The 27141-nt window shown below is 43.2% G+C and overlaps 1 protein-coding gene across 1 annotated transcript in view; it reads left to right on the plus strand.

Annotated features, from left to right (window-relative positions):
- Positions 1-14111, plus strand: part of LOC139444260 (malate dehydrogenase, cytoplasmic-like) — a 20644-nt gene extending 6533 nt beyond the window's left edge. The window contains exons 5-9 of the mRNA XM_071225183.1: positions 671-846; positions 9670-9792; positions 11393-11569; positions 12209-12322; positions 13203-14111. Coding sequence (XP_071081284.1) covers positions 671-846; positions 9670-9792; positions 11393-11569; positions 12209-12322; positions 13203-13415 — 803 coding nt within the window. The 3' untranslated portion in view covers positions 13416-14111. The remainder of the gene's footprint in view (positions 1-670; positions 847-9669; positions 9793-11392; positions 11570-12208; positions 12323-13202) is intronic.
- The last annotated feature ends 13030 nt before the right edge of the window (positions 14112-27141 follow it).

Below are 27141 nucleotides of genomic sequence, written 5' to 3' on the forward strand. Positions count from 1 at the left end.
CAATTCCCACTGTTTTTACGGTTGTATTAACAACTGTTGGAGACAGTGTGAATAAGTGATTGTTGGAATAAACACGCTGAATGTGAAGCAAATATAATCCTATGGAGTTACAACATAGTTAATTGGAGATTAAATTACTCACCATTGTCTCTTATATGTTATTACTTCATAAATGAATCTTATTTTACGGGCACCAATTTGGTGTCGTACCGTGTAAACACAAAATGGCAACATGTGCTGGAGTTACACACGCGACCAATCATCGTAGAAAAAACAACGCAAGATAAACATATTTTTATATAAGGTTTGTGTGCGCACTTGTGATGTGCTTCATTCCAGGTCGCCTTTTACACGGAGTATAGGATTTTGGGTTGATTTTGAAGGTGTGTACAGGGGGTAGTCTTATCATGCTTATACGTGGGGTCGCCTTATACACAGCGATATACCGTACTCATTACAAATTCAGTTACATAAAACTGCAGATGGAAAAACAACACCAGTAATAACTTTTTTAGTGCTGCAATTAGGCCATTTACATTGCACACAACCCGACATATCATATTGGCAGGGGATGTGAGTATTTCATGCTTGTTTTCTTGGTTTTCCAAAACTTCAGTTTTGACAGTCAAATTTCAAACGTGTCACGTGTTTGTCCTTGGTGTAATTGCAGGTGTGATTCCCACCTGTGATGAGAGTGTTGCCTTCAAGGACGTCGATGTTGCATGTCTTGTGGGCTCCATGCCACGGAGAGAGGGAATGGAACGCAAGGATCTCCTCGCCGCCAATGTCAAGATCTTCAAGACACAAGGCAACTCATTGGACAAGTATTCAAAAAAATCTGTGAAGGTACTGACTAATGCAGTGTTCTACATTTAATTAATCAAATTTTGAACTGTATCACAGTTTGTTTCCAAATGTGCTTGCCGAATCCCTATGTCTGGTCTGACAGACCAGAAGCTAGACTAGTGTCGACAATATGGCAGGCACTGTGACTGTATGCATTTACTTTTGTCAATGTTCGGAATATTGGGGGCCCTTGAGGTTTGCTCATAGAGTATTGCAATCAGGGGACTCCTGTATCTTCTCCATTAACATTGAGGTTGTGACCACTCGACTTTCATGCTTAATTTCAAGACTGATTCATCATGTTCATAATGGTAGGCCTACCTGTATGCATTCAAATGGCAGACTCGGTATGCATTTATTTACCTTCAAGCATAGTGTTCAAGCCTTAATCATTTACCGTTGTTAACTCTGAAAGTGGTAGGCCCTGTATGTATATTTACCCTCACAGCGGCAGGCCCTGTATGTATATTTACCCTCACAGTGGCAGGCCCTGTATGTATATTTACCCTCACAGTGGCAGGCCCTGAATATATATTTACCCTCACAGTGGCAGGCCCTGTATGTATATTTACCCTCACAGTGGCAGGCCCTGAATATATATTTACCCTCACAGTGGCAGGCCCTGAATATATATTTACCCTCACAGTGGCAGGCCCTGTATGTATATTTACCCTCACAGTGGCAGGCCCTGAATATATATTTACCCTCACAGTGGCAGGCCCTGAATATATATTTACCCTCACAGTGGCAGGCCTTGTATGAATATTTACCCGCACAGTGGCAGGCCCTGTATGTATATTTACCCTCACAGTGGTAGGCCCTGAATGTATATTAACCCTCACAGTGGCAGGCCCTGTATGTATATTTACCCTCACAGTGGCAGGCCCTGTATGTATATTTACCCTCACAGTGGCAGGCCCTGAATATATATTTACGCTCACAGCGGCAGGCCCTGTATGTAGATTTACCCTCGCAGTGGCAGGCCCTGAATATATATTTACCCTCACAGTGGTAGGCCTTGTACAGTATATTGCCATGTATAAAGCGACCCCACGTATAAGAAGACCCCCCTTTACAAACCTTTAGAATCGATGCTAATCTATATACCCCATCTATAAAGCAAATCAAAATGAAGCACGTCACCAGCGCATACACAATCCCTACATTGCAATAAAAACGTGTTTGTCTTCTGCAGAAAAAAATTACATTCCCCTTCAGCAAATTCAGGGAAACAAACAGATCATAACAATTAAACTTGGTCAATACAAATTTAAAAGTTGAGATAAAGAAAACACTAGACATGATCATTTACTGATTATATTGTATTTCCTGTTCCGATAGGCATTGTTTTATATGCAGAGATTTAGATTACTGTGTGTATTTTCTCGTAAACTAAGCCTCCTAAGTAGCAATCAGCTGTACACACATTTCTCGGAATATATCGGTGATTTGGTGAATAATTACTCAATAATATAAATTTTTTAACTTATCCTGCATTACTCCGTATTGCATTTACTGCTGTCTTTGACCGAGTGACGAACTGTGTGAGATCCAGCTGCTGAAGAAAGTTGTCCCAACCAGCTCAGGAGGCAGCGCCCTCTCACAGTCGGCACGTGACCCGGAAGTCATGACGTCACACAAAAACACATAACTGCTTTGTCACCTCCACGGACGGACGTACTGTGTATCCCTTGTGGAAATTAAAGCTTATTATTTGTTTTTTATATTTTGCGTGTTTCTACATTCATTATATGCTGCTACATTGTTACCTGTTATGGGCCGTGACCTTAGGGTCTTCCCATTCGTAAATTGTAACGTTTATCGCTCGTCTGTGGCTCACGTCACAGTAATTTACGGGCGCAATGTTGTTCCCGCCATTTTGTTTTCTTTCCCGCCATTTTGGCCATTCACCACGTGGCCACGTAATGTCGTGTTCTGCGTTTTGAATTCTCTCTTTGGCTTGGGTAATACATTACATTTATGTATGTTGTTTTGGTGTGCTTAAAGCCTTGCCTTTTCGCTACCTCTCAGCGTAATTGTTTCTTCTCATAAACTTCAATATAATACGAAGTTTTTGAGTTACATTATGTCTCCCGTACTCTGTGGTTTTGCCACATGGTTACGTGTTTGCACATGGTTATGTGTTTGCTTAAAGCTATGCTTTTTCGCTACCTTTTAGCGTCATTGTTTGATCTCATAAACTTCATTGAAATACAAAGTTTCTGAATCCATTATGCTTCCCATACTTTGTGATTGGCCACATGGTTATGTGTTTGCTTAAAGCTATGCTTTTTCGCTACCTTTTAGCGTCATTGTTTGATCTCATAAACTTCATTGAAATACAAAGTTTCTGAATCACATTATGCTTCCCGCACTTTGTGGCTTTGCCACATAGTTATGTTTTGCTTAAATTCCAGATTTTCTGCCTCGCTGCACTTGTTGCCGCGGGAACAAATCTGGTCGGGGCCGCCCCTTTCTGCCGTGATTGTACGATGCCCTGTACTTTCACAAGGCAGTGCCGATGTTGCAGTCATTCGTCGCTGTGATCCTTCAGCTCATGCGAGTATCCAGGACACACCTCGCTCAACGTGCTCGTCGACCCCCACCTACGTTGACGGCAGCAGCGCTCAGCGGAGCTTCGCAGTGCTCCCAGCACCAACGGCGGCTCCCAACGTAGAGTCTGCCTCCCATGGCACGACATACGACCGTTCACGGTCTCCTACTCCACCGGCGGCTCCAGCGCTCCCAACGTAGAGTCTGCCTCCCCTGGCACGACATACGACCGTTCACGGTCTCCAACACCACCACATCAACGCTGATGTCTCCGGCGCCTCCGGCGCCTCTGATGTCCCGGCGCCCCCGGCGCCTCCGGCGCCTCTGATGTCCCGGCGCTCCCGGCGCTCCCGGCGCTCCCGGCGCTCCCGGCGCCTCCGATGTCTCGGCGCCTCGTGCGCTCCCGGCGCCTCCGGCGCCTCCGGCGCTCCCGGCGCTCCCGGCGCTCCCGGCGCTCCCGGCGCTCCCGGCGCCTCCGGCGCCTCTGATGTCTCGGCGCCTCGTGCGCTCCCGGCGCCTCCGATGTCTCGGCGCTCCCGGCGCCTCTGATGTCTCGGCGCCTCGTGCGCTCCCGGCGCCTCCGGCGCTTCCGGCGCTCCCGGCGCCTCCGATGTCTCGGCGCCTCGTGCGCTCCCCGGCGCCTCCGGCGCTCCCGGCGCTCCCGGCGCCTCCGGCGCCTCTGATGTCTCGGCGCCTCCGATGTCTCGGCGCCTCTGATGTCCCGGCGCTCCCGGCGCCTCCGGCGCCTCAGATGTCTCGGCGCCTCGTGCGCTCCCGGCGCTCCCGGCGCTCCCCGGCGCTCCCGGCGCTCCCGGCGCTCCCGGCGCTCCCGGCGCCTCTGATGTCTCGGCGCCTCGTGCGCTCCCGGCGCCTCGTGCGCTCCCGGCGCCTCCGGCGCCTCCGGCGCCTCCGATGTCTCGGCGCCTCCGGCGCCTCTGATGTCCCGGCGCTCCCGGCGCCTCCGGCGCCTCAGATGTCTCGGCGCCTCGTGCGCTCCCGGCGCCTCTGATGTCTCGGCGCCTCGTGCGCTCCCGGCGCCTCTGATGTCTCGGCGCCTCGTGAATTCCCGGCGCCTCTGATGTCTCCGCGCTCCGGCGCCTCCGCATCCTCTGATGTCTTCGGCGCTCCCGGCGCCTCTAAGGTCTTTGATCTCATGATCTTCGACGCCTCTAATGTCTCTGGGGCCTCTGACTACTCCGGCGCCTCAAGAGTTACGGAAGAAGCGCCTATGATATATCCGGCGCCTAAGATGACCTCCGGCGCACAGATCAACAAGCTTTATCAAGCTCAGATCAACGAGCCGACTATCCGATCTTCTACTGCGGCTTAAGGGGCACCATCGGCAATCGCCTCCCCGGCGCCACTGCCCTCTTCTCTTGCTGCCCTCTTCTCTTGCTGCCGTCTCATAACTCGTCACACGGAGAAGCATGGTGAAACAACTGTCGCCGCTCCTGTCGCTACTCTCCCGTCGGTCTTCGGGATCGTGACTATCGTTCTACTTCCTGGGTGGAATCTTTTCAACCAATAGACAGTTGGTCTGATTCAACTTGCCCACTGAGACGTTATCCATAATCCCGTCGTTTAAAGCGCTATGATTCCGGAGAGATGACCTGCGGGTTTCCATCGAAACAGAGCGTCATGTGAACAGCGTCTGTATCAGATTCGACGACGACATCCACTTACAAAGAGTTTACTTCGTCGACATCGCCGACACCAACGCTGTTCTACCCTACCCTAGCGCCAGCGCTCCTGAAAGAGACTCTTCCTCGGCGCTCACCGGGTTTTCCACGACGCCCATGGGGTTCCGTGTTTTATCGCAAAACTCGGGTACACCACTTGATCGCCTCTCACGCAGTTCATTGAGGATTGTCTGTGTGTGGAGTTTGCACCTCAGTTCCGACTCCAAGGCGGTTTTCTCGGCTACTGCGCAGTGTGATTTACATGTCACGTGTCAAGTACTCGGACTGTCAACAACTCCGACCGGAATTAGGTCAACTTACCATGGCAAGGGGTGCCATGTATTTCTACAGATTGGTTTCCATGTCTAACTGTACGCTTGGTGCTACCACTCAACCAGGCGCCTGTCGCAGTCCATCCATGTACGGATGTTGGAAACAATAGACCTCCTCTACCAACACGGCTGTCACGAGGAACCTTGTTTCATCAACCCTTCGCTGTAAGAACGATAGCGCCTATAGGCGTTCAAGGGATGGAAAAGATCGCCTTCCTTCGTCCGGTTTGATCTTTTCGACTACGACACCTTCCTATCTTCCGCCTTGACTACCGGACACAGTGTCGATTTGATACTTAAAGTCCCTCGGCCGTCCCACTGACCCCTGTTGCATACCTGCCTCGTATCGTGTTGTCGTCCTCCATCGTCACCTCGATATAAGAACAGGAGTACTTATACGCCGCTTCAGGGATGAAAACGATCTCATTACTTCGTGCAATGGCCATATTGCCTCGACTTCCTACTACCCGGTTACGTCGATGCCCCGGCGGTCGATTGTGAAGCTGGTTTACTTCGTCTACTTGAGGTTGGCTCGCAGGCTATCACACCTTTTTCCGAATCGTACCGACGGTACGCAATCGCAGACCCCTGTTGCTGACTACCTCCCCTGCCACCTTGTCAGTGGCTAGTGGCCCACACCAGCCCACATTGTGACCACCTGTGATCCAGAGATCAACACCATTGGCACAGCAACAGCCTCGAGATAAAGGCTTATCCAGGACGTCGCTTGCTGACAGTGCTTTCTCGGTCACGCCCTGTTGATCGTGTCCACTGACGACGTCACCGTAGTGTGGTGTTTGCGGACCCAGAGTACTCGCCCCTCTCCCGGCGCTACAAACTCGACCGGCGCCCCCGAGAATCACCATCTTCGGCGTTCCAGGCGCCTCAAGCTCTCCGACGCCTCACGCTCTCCGGCGCCTCGGGCCAGAATATGTCAAACGGTCGACACCCCAACCCTAGATCTGTTTGCCTCATATCTGAATGTGGCCAGCTGTCGTCTTCCATTCCACCTGTGCCGGATACGACCGCTGTGGCAGTCGAAGCCTTCCATCGTTCCTGAGAAGGATTACGCGTGTACGCTTTTCCGACTCCGGTTCTCCCTCCCATGGTTCTTCAGAGATCCAGGCCACTCGACCCCTGCCATTGACTTTGGTCTCGCCTTATTGGTCAGCCAGAAGTTGGGTTATCGACCTCCGAAACATACCCAGAGACAACCCCTGGAACTTCCGGTGTGGTCCAACCTTCTGCTCCATCCACACGGTCTGTTGCCACACCCTCATACCCGCATGTTATCGTCTGCACGCCTGACACACCTGCAGAAAGCCAAGGGCTATTCGGCTATAGCGACCAAGGCTATTGCTTCAGCCCACCGTCCATCTACAGGGGGACTGTATGCTGATAAATGATGCTTGTTCCAGGCATTTTGTTCTGACAAACACCAGGATCCGATGACAGCGTCACCGCAGATCCTGGATCAGTTCCTTCTGTACTTGCGTAGCACCCGTCGGTTGAAGGGCTTACCACCCTCACACACCTGGTCGCCATCTACTCCGTTCTGGCCATCTCGGACGATCGGAGAAAGACGAAAATTCCCGACCTACGGGCCTGGCTGCGCTCGTTCAGTCTTGAAGACCTGAAGGCCAAGTTCGGACCGCCTGCGTTGGATCTGAATGTGGTCTTCAACGCCCTTCGAACCACTCCCCTCGTCTTCCTTCTACGACCTTAAGTAGAAGACGGGTATTTCTACTGGTTTTGACTACTGCCGCTCGAGTCCATGTACAGCACGCCCTCGACGTCTCCCGTGCCCGGTTCGAATGCGGTACCCAGGGCGCCGTTCATCATGGACCGTACTGGGACGTCAGCGTAAAGACTCAACTCCCAGGACAGCCTGATAGATCATTCCTTGTCCCCTCCCCCCTCGTCCAGTGTGGGTGCCGAGGATGAGGATGAGCGTCATTATGCCCAGTAAGGGCACTGAAGGTTATTCTACGATCTAAAGACTGCCGCAAGTCTAGGAAACACCTTTTTCTGCCGGTCTCCCCTTCGTCGCAGTCGTTGGTCAGCCGGAATACTTTTCCCTGTGGCTCCGGACGGTCATCCTTAAAGCTTATGAGCCGCCGGATTGGACCCTCCCCCCAAAGGCTATCACCTGAAATAAAATGAGATCAGGGCGATCGTATTTACACTGGTTCTTCACGGTATACTGTTCCATCCAGTCGTTCAGGGAAGCCTGTTCGTGGCGATCGGACACCGCCTTCACCAACCACTACTTCCGTGATGTAGCCTTGAAAGTTGTCGCCGGCGTTCACAGTTTTGGTCCCTGGTTGTAGCCCAACAGGTCATCTATCTCCGACGCCACTGATTCTCCGATACCCTGAGCGGGGCCCGTCGACCTCTCTGGTGTTTATCACCCCAGACGAGACGGATCTCTTGCGTTCCGCATTCGCTCTTAGGTCAGTTTTAGTTTTGGGTTACCCGACTCATTCTATTGCTGTCACCTATCCGGGTTTTACTTTTTGCATCAACTCTCGTTTCCTGACGACAGGAATGGTAGTAGATGTGGACACCGGCGCCGACGCCAACGCTTCTCTGATACCTGAGCGGTGCCCGTCGACCTCACCGGTGTTCCTTGCCTCCAGCCTAGAGGGCTCTCCTGCGTTTCGCATTCGCTCTTGGGATTGGTCGTAAATTTTGCCGCCGACGCCGCTGATTCTTCGATTCCCCGAGCGGGGCCCGTCGAACTCTCTGGTGTTTATCGCCTCAGATTAGAGGGCTCTACTGCGTTTCGCTTTCGCTCTTCGGTAAGTTATATATTTTGGCAACACGCCTCATTGTATTTCGGTTACCTATTCGGGCGTTTCGTTTTTGCATCGACTCTTGTTTCCTGAAGACAGGAATGGTCGTAGATGTTCCGGTCATCACTTGTATGCGGTGCGGATTCATCGGACCTAGACGAGGGTTTAATATGGTTCACATCTGCAGGTATGCCCACCGGCCATGCCGTCTGATAAAGATGCAATACGGAGTAATGCAGGATAAGTTAAAAAATTTAGTAAAATCTAAATATTTTTTACATTTGTATACTTATCCTGCATTACGAAGTCTAAGTGCCCTCCCTTTCGCTACGCTACCTCCCCACGAAGTTTCAGATGTTATGTTTAAAGCAGTTATGTGTTTTTGTGTGACGTCATGACTTCCGGGTCACGTGCCGACTGTGAGAGGGCGCTGCCTCCTGAGCTGGTTGGGACAACTTTCTTCAGCAGCTGGATCTCACACAGTTCGTCACTCTGTCAAAGACAGCAGTAAATGCAATACGGAGTAATGCAGGATAAGTATACAAATGTAAAAAATATTTAGATTTTACTAATTTTAAAGAATTTTGATACAATAATCGAAAGAATTGAATCTGAAACTATTATTTTATTCAGAATAATTTATTCCAATATCATGTAATTTTAATGCTATTTTACTATATATATATTTGAAATAGATTAATAACCATAAACGTAGCACTCTGGTACAGCTGATCGCTATTGCCGAATATTTTTTTTTGTATGGAACAATTTGACCAATCACCTCTGATGCTTCCACGCTCGCGATAGTGAAAACTTTATGTTGACGTATAATAGTCAAACTACAACAAATATGACATTCAGCAAGTCAAATTATGGCATTTATGATATACATATCCATTCTCCCTCCACTCAAGTTCATTTCCAGGCACCAATCTTCCAATCACTTCACATACAACTTTGACAAAATGAAAATGAACAATATTGAATGAAATGCCGAAATTTTTAATAAAATTAATCAAATAGATTACAAAGGTAAGTCCAAATATACAATGAACTGTTTTTATAACCAGACAGTGTAATTACATGATTCATTACGGATTTGTTGACATGGTATTTCCGGTGTTACTTGCTCACAGTTATGTCTGTGTTAGGGGGAAAAACACCAAAACTCTTCAACCCTGTGTATAAGACAACCCCCCTTGAAAGCCCCCTAATTCAAGGTACGAAAAACTTGCCTTATACACAGCGATATATAGTATATATGTTTACCCTCACAATAGTATTTCAAACGAAAACAGGCTGTCTGTCTCCAAAATCAATCAAGATGATACTTTCAATATTTCCACAAATATGTCTTTTTGAACATTTACAAAATAAGTAAGTTTCACACTCCAACACCAATGCAGTGATTCTCATGTTAATATAGTATTACATGAAGGTGATTTTGTCATGTTTTATTTTCAGGTAGTGGTTGTAGGTAACCCAGCCAACACAAACGCATTAATCTGTTCTAAATATGCTCCATCCATCCCGAAAGAGAACTTTTCCTGCCTGACCAGACTGGACCAGAACAGAGCCCAGTCACAGGTATGTGGGTTATCTCCCAGTTCCTGGGCACGTATTGACTCTTCATGGACTGATTACACTTCGTGGTGACAATGTGACTGGTCGTTTCCTGATATCTAATCAATTTGACATGTTCGAAACAAGTTTGCTCATAATTCTTCCTCACACTCCCAGTTCCAGGGCACGTATTGACTCTTCATGGACTGATTAGACTTCGTGGTGACAATGTGACTGTTTGTTTCCTGATATCTAATCAATTTGACTTGTTTCAAACAAGTTTGCTCATAATTCTTCCTTACACTTCCAGTTCCTGGGCACGCATTGACTCTTCATGGACTGATAAGACTTCGTGGTGACAATGTGACTGTTTGTTTCCTGATATCTAATCAATTTGACTTGTTTCAAACAAGTTTGCTCATAATTCTTCCTTACACTCCCAGTTCCTGGGCACGTATTGACTCTTCATGGACTGATTAGACTTCGTGGTGACAATGTGACTGTTTGTTTCCTGATATCTAATCAATTTGACATGTTCGAAACAAGTTTGCTCATGATTCTTCCTTACACTTTCTTTGACTATGAATCAACTCGCTCGTCCAGCCAAACTGTTACTCGAGAATTCCAGCCTCGTTCGGCAAGGGTGGAAACTGGACGTTTACAGTCGGTTAACTCCCTTGCCTAGGGAGGATGCTCCAGAACAGAAATAATCACTTGATTTTTCACTCAGACCAGCTCTTGTTTCCTGCAACTATTTACTGATCCCTGAACATAGGACTGTAGCTTTATACTAATCAGTCTTCTATAAAGCACAGGATAGGGAAGGTTAGATGTTGTTAAACAATGCATTCAAGATTATTTCACTCAGATGTAAGCTGTCGGTTTTATAGCGCTAGCCCACTGAGATACAATGCTGCAGTTTAACATGAATATCCCACTCAGACACAGTATACTAACTCTGAACTGACCAGTCTTGTTTTAGCCCATTAATGCAGAGCGTCATTTGGTATGACATAGCTGGGGACTGAACCAATGACCTTTCTCTCATTGCCAACTCCCTGCTATAGACTGCATCTCGATTAACTTTTGCTTGTTTTCTATTAGAAGAGAGAAATATTTATCCCAAAATGAACGAATGAACATCACTTGCTGTTTAGACGATGGTGGTAACTGGTACAGTTGGTCAATGGAAAACTTCAATTTCTACGACACAACTGGCGGCCATTTTGTACTGTTCTGTACAACAACAACATCTTTATTTGCACATAAAATCTCCACGAAATGAGGCAAATGGCTGCCAACATTTAATCTCAGAGTGCAGGAAAAGATGTTTTAGGAGTGTGTTCTAAAGTTTTCTGAGCCCCCTGAGTAACTCAATCGCGGCCTTAAACATTTTTGGGGAGGGCCAGTTAGTTTGGAGAAGGGACAGGACTTTTAGGAGCAAGCCTGGCTGGCTACATACAAATTTGTTGTTAAATCTACCCCTGGTAATGTGCTAAGAAATTGCAGTATGGTAAATATGAACATGGTCACCATAGTCCAAGTTTATTTTGACTTGCATACGGTCAGTTTCAAATCTCTCTCTGCTTCCCTCATGTATCCCCTGTTGTTTATGTACCACCAGATCGCTGCCCGCGTGGGTGTCCAAGTGGCCGATGTCAGCAACGTCATCATCTGGGGCAACCACTCTTCCACGCAGTTCCCCGACATCAGCCAGGCCAAGGTCAAGGTACAGAACGAGGTGAAGGACGTACGAAGTGCTGTCAAAGATGACAACTGGCTCAACAATGAATTCATCCAGGTGACAATACTCTGAATGTCTTGTAAAGAGATAATATTTTAAGTCTTGGATTCTAGTTGTCACTGCCACATTTATGTGATAAATTTCCTTACGATATGTTGTTAGAACATTCCCACAGACACACAACAGATTTAGTTGCACACCCTTCTCAACAGACAGGAGTACCTAGGATAACATGTGTATGTTTTTGGGGTGAATGCCGCATTCAGCAATATTCCATCTATATGGTGGCGGTCTGTAAATAATCGAGGCTGGACCAGACAATTCAGTGATTGACATCATAAGCACCGATCTGCCCAATTGGAATTCAATGACATGCATCAACCAAGTCAGCAAGCCAGACCACCTGATCCCATTAGTCGCCTCTTACAACCAGCAGTTTAGTTTTTTACGGCAAGCATGGGTTGCTGAAGACCTATTTTAACTTGGGGTCTGCACGGGTAAGGACGTAGAGCTATGATTGTTGAAGGTCAATGTTAAACTATTGAAGTTAAGATCGTATCTGTGCTAAGATCGCTTTGTGGATTGAGGTTCAGTTATTTCCATATATTAATCTGTAAGCCAAGAAACAAGAAATGTCTGGCCTTGCATTTGTTGTTTTGTACAATCCAAGTGACGATGGTGTTTCTTCCACAACAGACGGTGCAGAAGCGAGGGGCCGCAGTCATCGCTGCCAGGAAACTCTCCAGTGCGATGTCGGCTGCCAAAGCAATCTGTGACCACCTCAGAGACTGGTGGTTTGGCACCAAGGAGGTAAGATATGTTTTGAGCAAGGGATGAGTGACCATTTAAGCAATTTGCTCCACTACCTCGGGTAGGAACATTCCAATTATTGCTAGTAAGTTTAAATGTTCACACCGCATCCACCATTTCAGACGTATACCAAAGAGCACTCATCGCTGGTGAGCGGGGTTGTTGTGGGCATTTGAATCTGTTGTTATTATCTTTTTAGTATATGATTTGTTGTTGAAAATGCATACACCGCTGACAGGGTGTGTTTGTATCCAGACTGGCATCTGTAATGATACTTGAATGATCAAAGTCATACCTTTGCATATGGACCATATTTGTGGTCTAGTGGTTGAGCGAAGGTCAGGTGTTCGATCCCTGGCCCGCATCATATCAAAGACGTTAAAAGATGGTGCTTGTTTTAACCCTCGGCATAAAGGGGCTAAAACAAGAACTTGTCGGCTCAGAATCAGTATTCTGTGTCTGAGTGAAGTGTTCATGTTAAACTGCGGCATGGTATCTCCGTGGGCTAGCAGTATAAAATTGCCAAGAGCCTGGACTAGTACAAGCAGCCACACACTAACACACACACATACAGGAACGTGGCTATATAAGTGCAATAATCTTGAACGCGACGTTAAACCCCATTTCACCTCACCTCACCTTTGCATCTGTGTTGTTCATCCCTTTCGGGCTTCCTCCCAAATGAAGCTGCCACTCATATCTGACATATCTAAACTACTAAAAGCAATCTTACTCATAAACTGGAAATTAAATATTTTACAAAACCTGTTATGGCATGTTTAGATTGGGGCACCACAAATATGCTCCATTAAATTTCTATCAAGCAAAAGGTCACATATCTCCGTGGTGACACACATTACCCATATATCCTTTGTTGCAGGGCGCCATCACATCAATGGGGGTAATCTCTGATGGATCGTACGGGATCCAGGAGGGCCTTGTCTACAGTTTCCCAGTTACGATCGCTGCAGATAGGAGTTACACAATTGTCAAGGGTATTGCTATTGATGACTTTGCCCGCGAAAAGATGGACGCCACACAGAAGGAGCTTGTCGAGGAACGCGACATGGCCATCAGTGTCTGTCAAGATTGACTGTTCGGACCCAAACTATAGAATCTGTCTACTAACACTTCTTGTATTTAGGCCCTGGTGGTTGACCATAAGCTCTGTTCCAGGAATGGTATGTCTATAGGATTTATCTAGTCGTGATCGTCAAGTTTGCAGTCAGCGTCATTACAAATTCTCAAATTTTGAAAAAGATATGTGCCAGGCAAGGGCACCTAGTTTGGAATGCTAGATAAATCCCTGGTCCTACTTAACCCGTGGATGAAAGCTGATGAGCAACTTAGAACATTAAAAAGGCATTTTTGTAAGTGTGTGTGTATGTATGTGAAACCAGTTCACACCACTGTTCACAGCATTACTTAAAACCTGTTGAGGTCATGACAAGGCTAGTCATTAAATTAGAACACCCACCATTATTTTGAATGTATATAGGTGTGATGTTTGGTTTGTGATCTCACATCGATACCTGGAATCATTGAAAGTGACGACGACGTGGATTGAAATATCAGGGCATAAATACTTGAACATACCATACAGAATGACCTGTATGCAATAAGAGATATAGTTTTATTGTGGTCATTTTATAATCCTTCTATTATATATCCAGCTTGTGAGTCAGGTGTTGAGCTGGGTTTATAGAGAGCTCAGAGTACCTTTCTGTTGATTTGTCCAAATGCTCATCTAGATCATTGTCAGTGCTATGAAATAAAACAGGAACCAGATTTTTTGTCTTCTTTTTTTATCCCCCCGGATTTGAAGAATGGGGGGATATGGTGATCAGCATGTCAGTCCGTTTTCCATTCCAGTGCAGACCAACTAAACCGTTGCATATTTCTTGTTGAAACTTGCTATACAGATCAGTCTGGTGCTGAACTGAAGCCTTTTGATGATTTGGGATATATGTGGGTTTTTTATTTATCTATCTGTTTTCTTATGAAGACAGGTTGGACTTAGGCTGAAAATGGGGCTAGTGCTGTTTCTGGAGCAATACTTTAAGAACATTGACTATTTCTTAATGAAACTTGCTATACAGATCAGTCTAGTGGTGAACTGAAGCCTTTTGATGTTTTGGGATATTGAAAAATACCCAACAGCATTGCTGTTTTTGTGAACCAATGTTGGCTGGAAGTAGCCATACTCCATTTCCAAATTGCACCAGCCTGGGGGGATGTCATCTCCTGATAATTTGTTGGTTTTGTTTCTAGATTCATAAACACTTGCCCCTTGCTTGAAGGTTAATATGGGGCCCAGGTGGCATTCCAGAAACCTATGATCGTTGGTTCAAATCCCATATTCACCCTGATTGACTATTGGTTAGTCAGAACCAAACCATGCTCCTTTATGTCACTGAAGCAGCAAAACATCTTATAAGACCTGCATCACATTAGGCTTTCCTCTAACATTAAGCTGTCACACTGTAATATAACTGACCGCCTCTGTGGTGGAGTTCGATCCCCGACCGCATCATACCAAAAGACGTTTAAAGATGGTACTTGTTGTTACCCTGTCTGGCGCTCTGCATTAAGGGGATAAAACAAGGACTGGTGGGCTCGGAGTCAGTATACTGTGTCTGAGTGGAGTATTCATGTTAAACTGCGGCATGGTATCTCACTGAGCTAGCACTATAAATCGGCATCAGTCCGGACTAGTACAAACAGCCACACACACAGCCACACACACACACACACACACACACACACACACACGTGCATGCACGTCGCTATATAAGTGCTATAATCTTGGACGCGACGTTAAACCCCATTTCACCTCACCTGTAATATAACTGAAATAATGTTCAAACCGACATGAATCCCATCTCACTATTCATGGCATGGTTGGACCAGCAGTCCAAAGCATAACCCTGCTCTACAGAGGTGTGTCCCTTGCCAGGATCCTTTCGTACTTTCGTTTGGAAATTGAAAGTGTATTATTTTTAGTGCGTTGTTCATGTGCCGGGCAGAATGACCGACCGGACACACAAATACTAGATATGATTAAATTAAGCTGGTCAGTTTCATTTCAGCTCAAAAGAGTACTGTGTTTCACAGACGAAATTTAGACAACATCCTGGCCATCATTAAGATTATGTCCACATGGCACAATCAGGCACATCGTGTCTTACAGAAGGTGACACGAACTACACCAATGAAATCACCGGACCAATGATAATAATTCATCTGACTGATATTTCTTTTCAGAACTGTAATTCCTGCTTGTAATGTATTCTTTCAACATACTTTCAACATACCAGGTTGTGTTTTATCATGTATGACATTGAGGCTAATGGGTGAGTGAGTGAGTGAGTGAGTTAAAATTTTACATCGCATCGGCAATATTGCAGCCATATTGCGATGAAAACAAGTTAATTATAGTAAATACCCGTCGACAAAGGACAGTAAAACAGTAAGTCATGTATCACAGCTAAGGTATAAAACAAACCAGTTCACAATTAAAAAAACAAAGAATTCTTCAGTAGACTTGGTACAAGATAAAACTGGGCTATATACCTCTGGTAACCAAAGCTAGACCACCTAACTGGGGATCATGGGAATTACAGTGCCTTTGCTACCTGCATGATTCCCAGCAGGATTTATGTCATCACTTTGGTCACAAGTGGTCATCTTCAATGCTAACCAATATTAAAAGATCAAACCATAGTCAAGTAGTTAAAACACTAGTTGATATTACACACTTTTATTTAGATGGACTTGCGTACCAGAGTCAAGAGGACAATAATTTTATGCTACTTTAACCCCCTGAGTAGCACCGCCTTCAATAATATTAGTTGTTAATAATATCACACTAATTTAAAACAATTCAAAATTCAAAATTTATCAAATAACTCTATTTCTTTTAAAAAACCGAGAATTAAATGAACGTTGATATTATTAAAAAGATCCTTGAAAGACGTTGAATGATAATAAGAATCCCTTGTGAGAGAAAAGTCTATAAAATCAAGCAAAATATGCTTGATTGTAATTCTCTCATCACAAGGGATGCAAAACGGAGGATCTTCACCTTTAAGCAAATATTCATGGGTATAACGGCTATGGCCAATGCGACATCGTCGTAAAACAACTTCATCGTGTCGTGACTGGCAACCCAAGTAGGTATATCCAAGAGTAGGTTTTATTGCATGCAGTTTGTTCATACCTAACTGGGTATTCCACTTTGTTTGCCTTAAATGTCTGATATAATCTTTTATACAAGATTTAAAATCAGAGTGTGGAATCAGAATATTAGAGACAGACTTTACAAGGGCAGCCTTAGCTGCAGCGTCAGCTTTTGTATTGCCCACGATGCCAACATGGCTTGGTAACCAACAAAATATGATGTCGCATTGGCTAGTAGACAGATCATTGTATAATTCTAAAATGTCAAGAATATATGGATGATTTAGAGAGACATTTTTTAGCGCTTGAAGGCATGAAAGAGAATCAGAAAAAAAGATCAATTGTTTACTGTTAGATTGATGTTGAATTAAGTCCAAGGCTGTTTTTATAGCGTTTGCCTCAGCAGTGAAAATGGAGCTATTGTCTGGGATTCTAGTAGGTATGGTTTTTGATCCAATAACAGTGGCACTGGAAACTTTACCACTATCCTTGGATCCATCCGTGAAGATTGAACGAATATGAATCATATTTGCGGCGTAATTGTAAATATTCCTGTTGATATTCTAAATCGTTTGTGTCAGATTTTTTTAATTGAGTGAGTGAAAGGTCCACTTCTGGTCTGACCAACTGCCAAGGAGGAGTAGAGAGTAGTCGATAAGAAGTGATTAAATCTAAATCTGTATTAGCAGCAATGACATGCGGTTGAATACGAATCCCGAGTGGTGGAACGAGATGCGGCTTACGATTGAACAGGTCCTCAAAAGGGGGATTGAATACACAGTCATATGCTGGGTTTGAAGGATTTGAAGCCAATTTTGTGATATATTGTAGTGATAATTTTATACGGCGTTGTTGAAGAGAAGGTTCATCAGCCTCTGTGTATAAGCTGTCAACAGGAGATGTTCTAAATGCTCCAAGGCAGAGCCGTAGTCCTTGATGGTGTATTGTATTTAACTTTTCTAAATTACTTTTACAGGCTCCACCATATACAATGGAGCCATAATCAAGTTTTGACCGGATAAGTGAATGATACAAATGAAGGAGAGTTGTTTGATCCCCACCCCAATTTGTATTTGAGACTGTCAAAGATTAACCCCAAAAATTTGGTTTCCTCTACCATTTTAATTGCAGTACCATCTAAATACAGCTCCGGATCCTTATGAGGTTTATATTGACGACAGAAATGTATACAGTTTGTCTTGGATTTGGAAAACCTAAAACCATTTTCAAGACACCATTTCTGAATTTTATTGAGACACAGTTGCAGTTGTCTCTCAATGGTATGCATATTTTTACCACGACATGATAAATTGAAATCATCCACAAAAAGTGATCCATCAACTGAATTATTTAAAACCTTCGAAAGACTATTTATTTTAATACTAAATAAGGTGACGGACAAAATACTGCCTTGTGGGACACCCTGATCCTGATTGTAATGATCAGACAGGGTAGACCCCACACGAACTTGAAATTGTCTGTCTGTTAAAAACTGGGATATAAAACAAGGCAAGCGGCCTCTCAAACCAAAGTCATGTAGATCTTTCAAAATGCCATGCTTCCATGTGGTATCATACGCTTTTTCTAAATCAAAAAAGATAGATACAGCATGTTGTTTAGAAACAAACGCATTTTTTATGAAAGATTCTAAACGTACTAGATGATCAATAGTACTGCGGTTTTTACGGAAACCGCATTGAATATTTGTAATCAGATTATTAGATTCCAAAAACCACACTAACCGATTATTAACCATTCGTTCCATAGTTTTGCAAACACAGCTTGTTAATGATATAGGTCGGTAATTAGTAGGATCTGAATGATCCTTGCCCGGCTTAGGTATAGGGATAACTATTGCATTATGCCAAGAAGGAGGGGAATTTCCTGACGTCCAAATTTCATCAAATATTTCTAAAAGTATGGCAAGACCGGATTCGGGCAAATGCTTCAAAAGCTGATAGTGAATATTATCAGCCCCTGTTGCCGTGTCATGAGCTTGCCCAAGGGCTGTTTGTAGCTCATGTAGTGAAAAGACTTCATTATAGTCTTCGCCATTTTCAGAGTTGAAATTAATCCTCTTCTTTTCCTGAAGTATCTGATATTTTTGAAATTCTGGGTGATAGTTTGATGAAGAAGAGTGTTTACTTAACGTTTCGCCAAGTTTATTTGCAATATCTGAATGATCTTCCAAGAAGTGATCACCTTCCTTAAGATGATGAACACTTGATTTTGAGCCTTTGCCCTTAATTCTTTGGACCATATTCCACACCTTTGATATAGGTGTACGTGAATTAATCTTGGAAACGTAGTTTCTCCACGAATGACGTTTATTTTGTTTGAAAGTTCGTCGTGCCTTGGCACTAGTAATCTTAACAGTATTCAAATTATGTACAGTAGGATGTTTTTGGAAATACTTCTCCGCTTTCTTCCTACATTTTCTTGCCTGTTTGCAATCATTATCGAACCATGGCTTGCGAATGTGTGGATTTACAGAGGACTTAGGAATGGTATCATTGGCAATTGCATTCAGTTCATCTGAAAAAAACTGAATGGGGTCAGCAATATTCCTGAACATTTCAGGTTTTAGGTTATTGGTACATAGAGATGTGAATTGAGCCCTATTGGCCCTTGAAAAATTCCATCTTGTTGACGGGGGAACGTCAGATGGATTATTGACATTGTCAGAATTGTAGGAAAGTGGTCACTACCACATAGATCATCATGAACTGACCACGAAAATTCATCCAAAAGTGTTGCATCTGTGAGTGAAAGGTCCAAGGCGGAATAACTACCTGTTGCAGGGTGTAAATATGTGTTGGAACCATCATTAAAACCACATAGACTATTGTCAGATATGAAATCCTCTAGCGTGTGTCCCTTGGTGTTAGTGCTGCTACTTCCCCATAAAGGGTTATGTCCGTTTAAATCACCCATGATTATGCAGGGCTGAGGCAGCTGGTCATATAAGGACTGCAGCTCAGATCGCTGAAGCGTAGAAGATGGAGGTATGTACAAAGAGCACAGAGTAAATGCAAGATGCAAAGTTAGACGGACGGCAACAGCCTGAAGAGTAGTGTTAAGATGAACAGGGCTATGTATAATACCCTGCCTCACCAAGAGAGAGGAACCGCCAGTGGCTTTGTCGCCTGGTGGAGAAAAGGAATGGTAAGCATTATACTGACGCAAATCAAACTTATCTGTCTGCTTTAAATATGTTTCTTGAAGACAGAAAACAGAAGGTTTAACATCTTGTACCAATAACTGTACCTCATTAAAATTGGTCCTAAGACCTCTGCAGTTCCACTGAATTAGTGGGTATTTAGTGTTCATGTTACAGGAGGTGGCATTACAGGAGATCTGTTTCTAGCCCGAGGCGAATGACTTTTCTTTCGCGTTCGGGGATGAGGTGTGACATCCATATCCTCTAGCATCTGAAATTTGTTGAAAAGTTGGACAGGATCACGTTGACCTTTTGGTATTCGATCAGATTTCTGTGAATAGTTGAATGTCTTGCTGGCATTTACCACAGAGGGAGATGGTGAACGAGATGTTGAACGAGACAGTGATTTAGATGGAGAGTTTGTTTGGGTAGATGCAACAGACTGAGTATCGAGAAGTGAATACTCCTTGGTCCTAACCCAGGTGACGTCCGTCTGGCATTCAACAGAGTGAACAGATCTGGAGTTTTGTTTAGGTGGACGTGCAACGGCTGCTGAATATGAAACAACTGCAGTTGGAGTGGTAGATGACATTACCAAATGTTTGGCATCTGAAAAAGAAATATTCCTCTCATGTTTCAATTTTACTATCTGGTGTTGTTGTTGCCAGACAGGACAAGATTTTGAAGATGCAACATGATCTCCAGAGAAGTTAGCACATTTCGGATCGTTTGAGCAATCTAATGTATCATGGTCAGTTTGTCCACATCGGTGACACTTTTTCCTGTTGGTACATGACTGGGCACCATGCCCAAACTTTTGACATGAGTAACACCGGAGTGGATTCGGTATGTACTTGTCCACACCAATATTACAATAACCTGCTCTGATGGATTTTGGTGGAACCGGAAGAGAAAAGGTAAAGAGATACGTGTTTAGCTTTTCAATTTGACCGTTCTGTCTCTTGGTAAATCGTTTGACTCCTGAAACACCATGGTCTTTCAGTTCAAAGGCTATATCATCTTCAGACATGTCTGAGAGACAACGTTCCCGATCCCTGACAATGCCTTTAGAACTGTTGAGTGATTTGTGTGCTGATACAGTAACGGGCACAGAAACGAGATGTTTAACAGCCAACAGCGTAGCTGATTGTGAAGCACATTTACATTCAACCAGGATACAGCCAGATTGTTTGTTTTTTTTCATGGTCACGACGTCTCCAGCAATACCATAAATTGCTTTGGAAAGAGCAAAGGGATTTATCTTCAGAGGACCATCATCAGATGCTGAGATTACCAAAAATCGAGACCAAAAGTCAGACTTTTTCCTTGAAACAGTATCATCATCAGATGTACTATCATCTAACGTACGTTTAAGTTGTTTTGGGGGTATCATGGTAAGTGTATAGAGATTCATCGGCCCAGCTCCCCACCCCGACGGAGTATCAATAAGACAATGCTATATGCCAGTGGGCCTCCAACTGACAGCACCAAGGATACTGGGACGATATACTCAAGCAGAAGTATTAATGCAAGATTAATAGATACACCGGATTGGCCCATGAGCCACCGCCTTCTGGGCATATTTGACTCTAGGCAATGATTAGTATTCATTTTTTAACACGTATTGAAATTAAATGAACTGAGTGACCAAGACCAATAAATATACAATTAAATAGGACATTAATGTGCAAAACAAAGAAACTTCACAATTCAATGAACTTGTCCAAGTTGAAAACAGATTAACTGCAACTGTTGACATAGTGTAGTTTGTTCAATTTTGTGCAAGACAATGTTAATGCACAGGGCTTGGCGTGACCAGCCGATTGATAGAACCGGGCCCATTCTACCACCCGTCTAGGTGAAGTCAGGGTCAAAGTGGTGTATTGGGCAAAGGAACGCTAATCCTGGAACCAGTGCCCTCAACCACCAGACTACCTTCCTCCACCGACACAGGGGCGCAACCCACGGCAAACAGGTTGCCCATTTTAGTCGCCTCATACGACCAGCAATGGGAGGCTGTGGAAATATTCTGCCCCGGTTCCACACGGGGGAAGAGCTATTAGCGTTACCCAGCACTCACCACGAGGAGGTTGCTCTTCACGAGTACCTGAGGCTAATGGAAAGAATGTCTACTGTTGGATGTCACATAACATCTCTACATGTATACCGTATTTCTACCAGTCACCAACCCCATGGACACAGTTTACCAATCCAATCCAATCCTCCTATTACTGCTTTTTCGGTGCTTAAGACAAACATTGTCGCAAGCATGGACTGCTGAACAGTAGATATAAGGTAGACAAAACAGAACGGAAAAGCGAAAATGACTAATCATTATAACCCTGTGCCTTCCTTACACATTAAGTGAAATACCAAGACAAGCTGACCATGTGGGTCCCTAGAACCCCAATGCTGGTGGAAAGAGGCGACACCTCCTCCTGGTCTAGTGGATAGGGCGTCAGCCCCGAGAGCTGAAGGTGGTTCGATCATATGGTACTTGTTGCGTAGCCTGGCGCTCTGCATTAAGGTGATGAAACGGACTAGTGGGATCAGTGTCAGGACAATGTATCTGAGTGGGGTATCCATGTTTAAGTGCGGCATGGTGACGTTGTTGGATAGGGCGATCCGACTCCGTGACTTAGATGATTGCCTGCCATATACCCCGATGTGGTGAATCGTTGCTGATGTTTTCAATAAATAATTTCCTCCAAGAAGATGCTTGGTAGAGCTACTCTTCAGCAACCTATGCTTGTCCCCCGTGAAGAACCGTGTTAAACTTGGTCTTCAGCAACCAATGAAGAGTGAGTGAGTGAGTATGGTTTTACGGCGCGTTTAGCAACATTTAAACAATATCACGGCGGGGGACACCACAAATGGGCTTCACACATTGTACCCATGTCGGGAATCGAACCCGGGTCTTCGGGGTGACGAGCGAACGCTTTAACCACTAGGCTACCCGACCGCCCCGTACCCCATGAAGAACCGTATTAGAATTGGTCTACAACAACTCATGTTTGAAACCTCGTGAAGAACGAACCGTGCAAGAATTGGTATTCATACTATTCAATGAGCCTCGAATACTTTGAGAAACTACCTGCGCTGTTAAATACCGCGTTTGAACTTTGTACAAAGATCTCCCTTCACAAGGACTGCTAACTGGCAATGGATTTCAGGACAGCAACAGTGACATACTACATGTTTTGTACTCGCCAAGACCGTAGAGTTAAATTGAAATACGCTTAGAGCTTTCGGTCGAAATTTATTCTGATGGATGGTATTAACAAGCTTAATCACTTAGTTCAAACTGGGGGCTGTGGTCTAAGCTAGTGGTTTCAGTATTCGCTCGTCACATCACAGACCCAGGTTCGATTCCCCACATGGGTGAAATTGTGTGAAGCCAATTTCTGGTTTCCCCCTGCGTGGTGTTGCTGGAATATTGCTAAAAGCGGCCTAAATCATACTCACTTGTTCATAACTGTTTCACGTGATAAAATGCTTCTTTGACCCCTAGCAACTGTTGAGAAGTATGCCGTCGATTGACAAATTTGACATCTGTCCACTTTGACATCCTGTGTAATCCGACAAAATCGTTTATCTCGGGAAAGCCCCTATATATACTCTTCATAAAAGGTACAGGTTATTCAGAAATAACAGATGATCACAGAAATACAAAGGGTAGGTAATGGATGGATAGGACAACGGAAGGATTAGGTGTAACATGACACTCAATGGGACATGTCAGCGGTGTAGTGTAAGGGCGCAAACAACCCAGAAACATGATAGAGGAGTGTAATAAAAGAATGAACGTTTATCATGACTTGATCAACAATGGTCATGCCCCCACGATTGGTCAAACATTCATTTATACGGCGTGGCATGGTCCGAATCAAACTCCCAATGTTAATTTATCGGAGTCTTGCCCACTCCCCTTAGCGTCTGACTAAACTGGTAATGGTGGTACAACACGTGGTCGCCAAGCAAGCAGACGATTTCTAATCGTCTGCTCAGTTACTTGCACTCTGGAAGACTGGCGCAACTGAACAGCAATTTGATTGGCTGACTGGGCTCGATTTCTTAACCTTTAGCCTGCTGAATTGTTTTCAGACTTCTTGGCCCTGCCTGCTGGATTAATTTTAGCATAAGGCGATGTAAAGAGGGTGGGTGATTTCAAACAGCTGGTGCTTCATTATACAAGGGCCAATTGAAGAAATATTTTGCACATTTATTCCTGACAGAAAAATACACATTACTATGTAAAAAAATCCTGATGTTTTCAATCATACCAAGGTTAAGACCAAAACGAACACAAAATTTGTAAATTTTCGTAATCTTGCCTGAATTACGATATTGAAGGTGGTTTACGTTTCATGTTAGGAACCTTTCTAAATCGTTAAATTTGTGCTAATTGATTTCAATAATCAGATCACCGATATCTTAATTTTAACTGAGTATAAATTCGATGTTTTTTATTGGTAAGTAACAGCGCGGTGGTAAATTATGAACCATTTCTGTAAATTTATTATCAAAACGTTAAACAGAAAAAAACTAAATTTTCGAGGTCACCATGTCAGTTGCAGAAATAGGAACATTCGAGTTAATCTAACATGTCACGTTATCAAATTTGCAGGAAACAATAAATGACTCATGAATATTCACCAATCCTTATTTCATGTGTTTTGGTTGAATATTTACGATATACGAAAATACAAATACCGTGTCATGATGCTAGCAGACGTTCGAACATCAAACATGGCGCGCTTCGCCCGACCTCGTCGTAACTTATTGCTATTTTAATATCAACAAAGTTTACACTGTCTTCATGTTTATAACTTGGCGAAAGTTGACGATCTTCTCAATCGAAGATTCTTTCATTTGTCATTTTCCGTTTAATATGACGAGAGAAAAATGAAAATAAAGATCGTAAATTCTGACAGCAATATTTCAGTTTGCGCAAAGGTCACCGGATGTGATGTCACAGACAGGGGTAGTCTGCTGATAATCTTTCGAAACAAAACAATTACAGTCAATTTTGAAATATTTCGCCTGTATTATAAAGAATAAACACAAATCACTACATACTATCAGTAATCGCTACTAACATGAAATTACAAAGTGATTTTCACGATATAATTGACGTATTTTTTAATCCGTTGGACCTTGCATGCTCCCGTGACCCGGAAACACGCCACATGCAAGTTTCTCGGTATCTTTTATTTGAACTTTTGTTGATACATAAGGATCACCATTCCATGTTACGTTGAATATAAAGTGATATGATTCATGTATCTGCGATGTATATGTTGATTACTTTGTTTTCACTATAATAATTATGTGTTTGAAGCAATAAGTCCATAGAAATCGTCGATCGACAACGATCACACCCCACAACAGGTGCGCGATAATAGGCGTCACAAAACGTGTTTCAAAATAGCATTCATGCGATGCCGAATATGGTAGGATATACGCAGGTGGGTGATGTAAATATATATATTAAAAAATACGATATACATATTTTCAGTGTTAGTTTCTAATTAAATGTGGGATATTTAAATATTTTTTCCTTTTATAATTTAATACATTTATCGATTCTAGATCTAGCATGATTTTACAACAATTCATGGATCATCTTAAAACTTATTCCATCAATATAGAGACCGCCATGATTGCGTATTGATGATAGATTTGTTAATGTTTAATTATATACATCTGTTCACAGCTTCTAAAATATTAAGTTATATTTAGTATCTATTTTTTCCACAATGATTATGTGTATGGATACTAAATATTGGTCAACAGGTCAATGCATCAGCACAGTGTAACTGATCAGACTTTAATTACATATTTTATTCAACAATTGTCTTCTTTCACCTGAACATAAATTATGTGAATAAGTAACTATTTGATGTCATTATTTAAGTTTAGTATTTCATAAAATAATATAGAAATAGATAAGATCCTTATATGAACCTATACATACACAACTCATATGGACATTAATCTTGTGTATGAAGTTGTTTGTTTCCAAAAAACTAATTCTTAAATATAATTGTAATATGAATACGATACATTAATTTCTTGTAACAGAACATGATATTTTTGTTTGTTTAATCACAAGAACCAGGGTGGCACTTAGCTGGTGAGTTAGCCATATCGTATATTTATAAGAGAATGTTATCTTTTGAAAAAGGAATAGGGCACATATACATACATTGACAATTCTTGCAGTTCTGTTCGGTTGGAGAAATGTACATGGAAATATCCTACCTTATGTATTTTTTCAGGGTTCTCACCAATGAAACAATGTGTAATTAGTGTGGCAGGACTTTCCAGGTTTGTTGCAGTATGCTCTCGTGTGCTTGACAGTGACACTCATGCATGTCCCCTGAAGGAACATGAACCATTGTGAAATGTGATCAACAGGTTTTCGTCTTCAGTCAATATAATGTACAAAAATTCTAAATAAATGCAGATCATCACCAGCTTTGGATCTGACATCCTTAATCATTTTGATGGGTTTCTGAATATACAGTCAGTATAGGTCCTTATGTTCTTTGTGTCTCAGCCTCCTGGATGGAATGAAAAGAAATGTCCCTGTATACATGATTACCTTTGTCAGATGTATTTTGTCCTGTCAGCCACACCCCCTGACTTTATTTCACCTTATGTGGTTAATTTTCGCATACATGTACTGCTGCAAACCTGTTTTTCCCTTGTATATGCAATCACAGTATCAAACTTAATCAGCTGGTGTGTCACTAGTTCCTCAGTTGGTGTGTATAAAAGTGCCCTTGCCATCATGAAACAAGAAATGCCAAAAACAAAAGCATTTGCAATAACAAAAAACCCACATTTGTCCTTTCTTGAATAATCTTAGGATTAGTGCTTCAAATTTTTTGTGTCATAAATTAATTATTAAATTTCCTAAGGATTTTTCTTTGATGGACCAATATCAAACCATCTGACAAGTTAGACTGAATTATTACTTTAAAAGCCCTCATTTCTGAGGTGTCCATATTTTTTTTCTACTTTTAGGACAACATGAGCCGTCTACCTGAGCTTGGTTACGTAAACAAATACTTGTTTAAAATGTGAAATGGAATTCCACTGATTAGATATCTTTTTTTTTATCTCATTGTTCTATGAAATCCATTTGAAATGTGCTTTTTTGTACGTAAAATGTCTTGAGAGCTTGTACCCAAACAGGTATGTGCTTTTGTGCCCAGAATATTTTTGTATTACAGTTTTGTAGTTTCAAACTTACACATTGCTTTTTATATGAAAAAAGTTAATTTATTATCACTTTTCTGTCAATTCGCTAGATCTACAATTACCTTACGGTTTACCAATTTACTGGCCTCTTCTCTTCACAAGAATTTATTACTTTCCTATCACAATCAGTCAATTTGAGTTGTGCCAATGTGGACTGACTACACTCAAGGACCACGTACATTTAGGTTAGTCATATTATTGATGAAATGTT

The sequence above is a fragment of the Haliotis cracherodii genome, unplaced genomic scaffold (assembly GCF_022045235.1).
Source record: "Haliotis cracherodii isolate W230 unplaced genomic scaffold, xgHalCrac1.p SCAF_5, whole genome shotgun sequence".
Lineage (NCBI taxonomy): Eukaryota > Metazoa > Mollusca > Gastropoda > Lepetellida > Haliotidae > Haliotis > Haliotis cracherodii.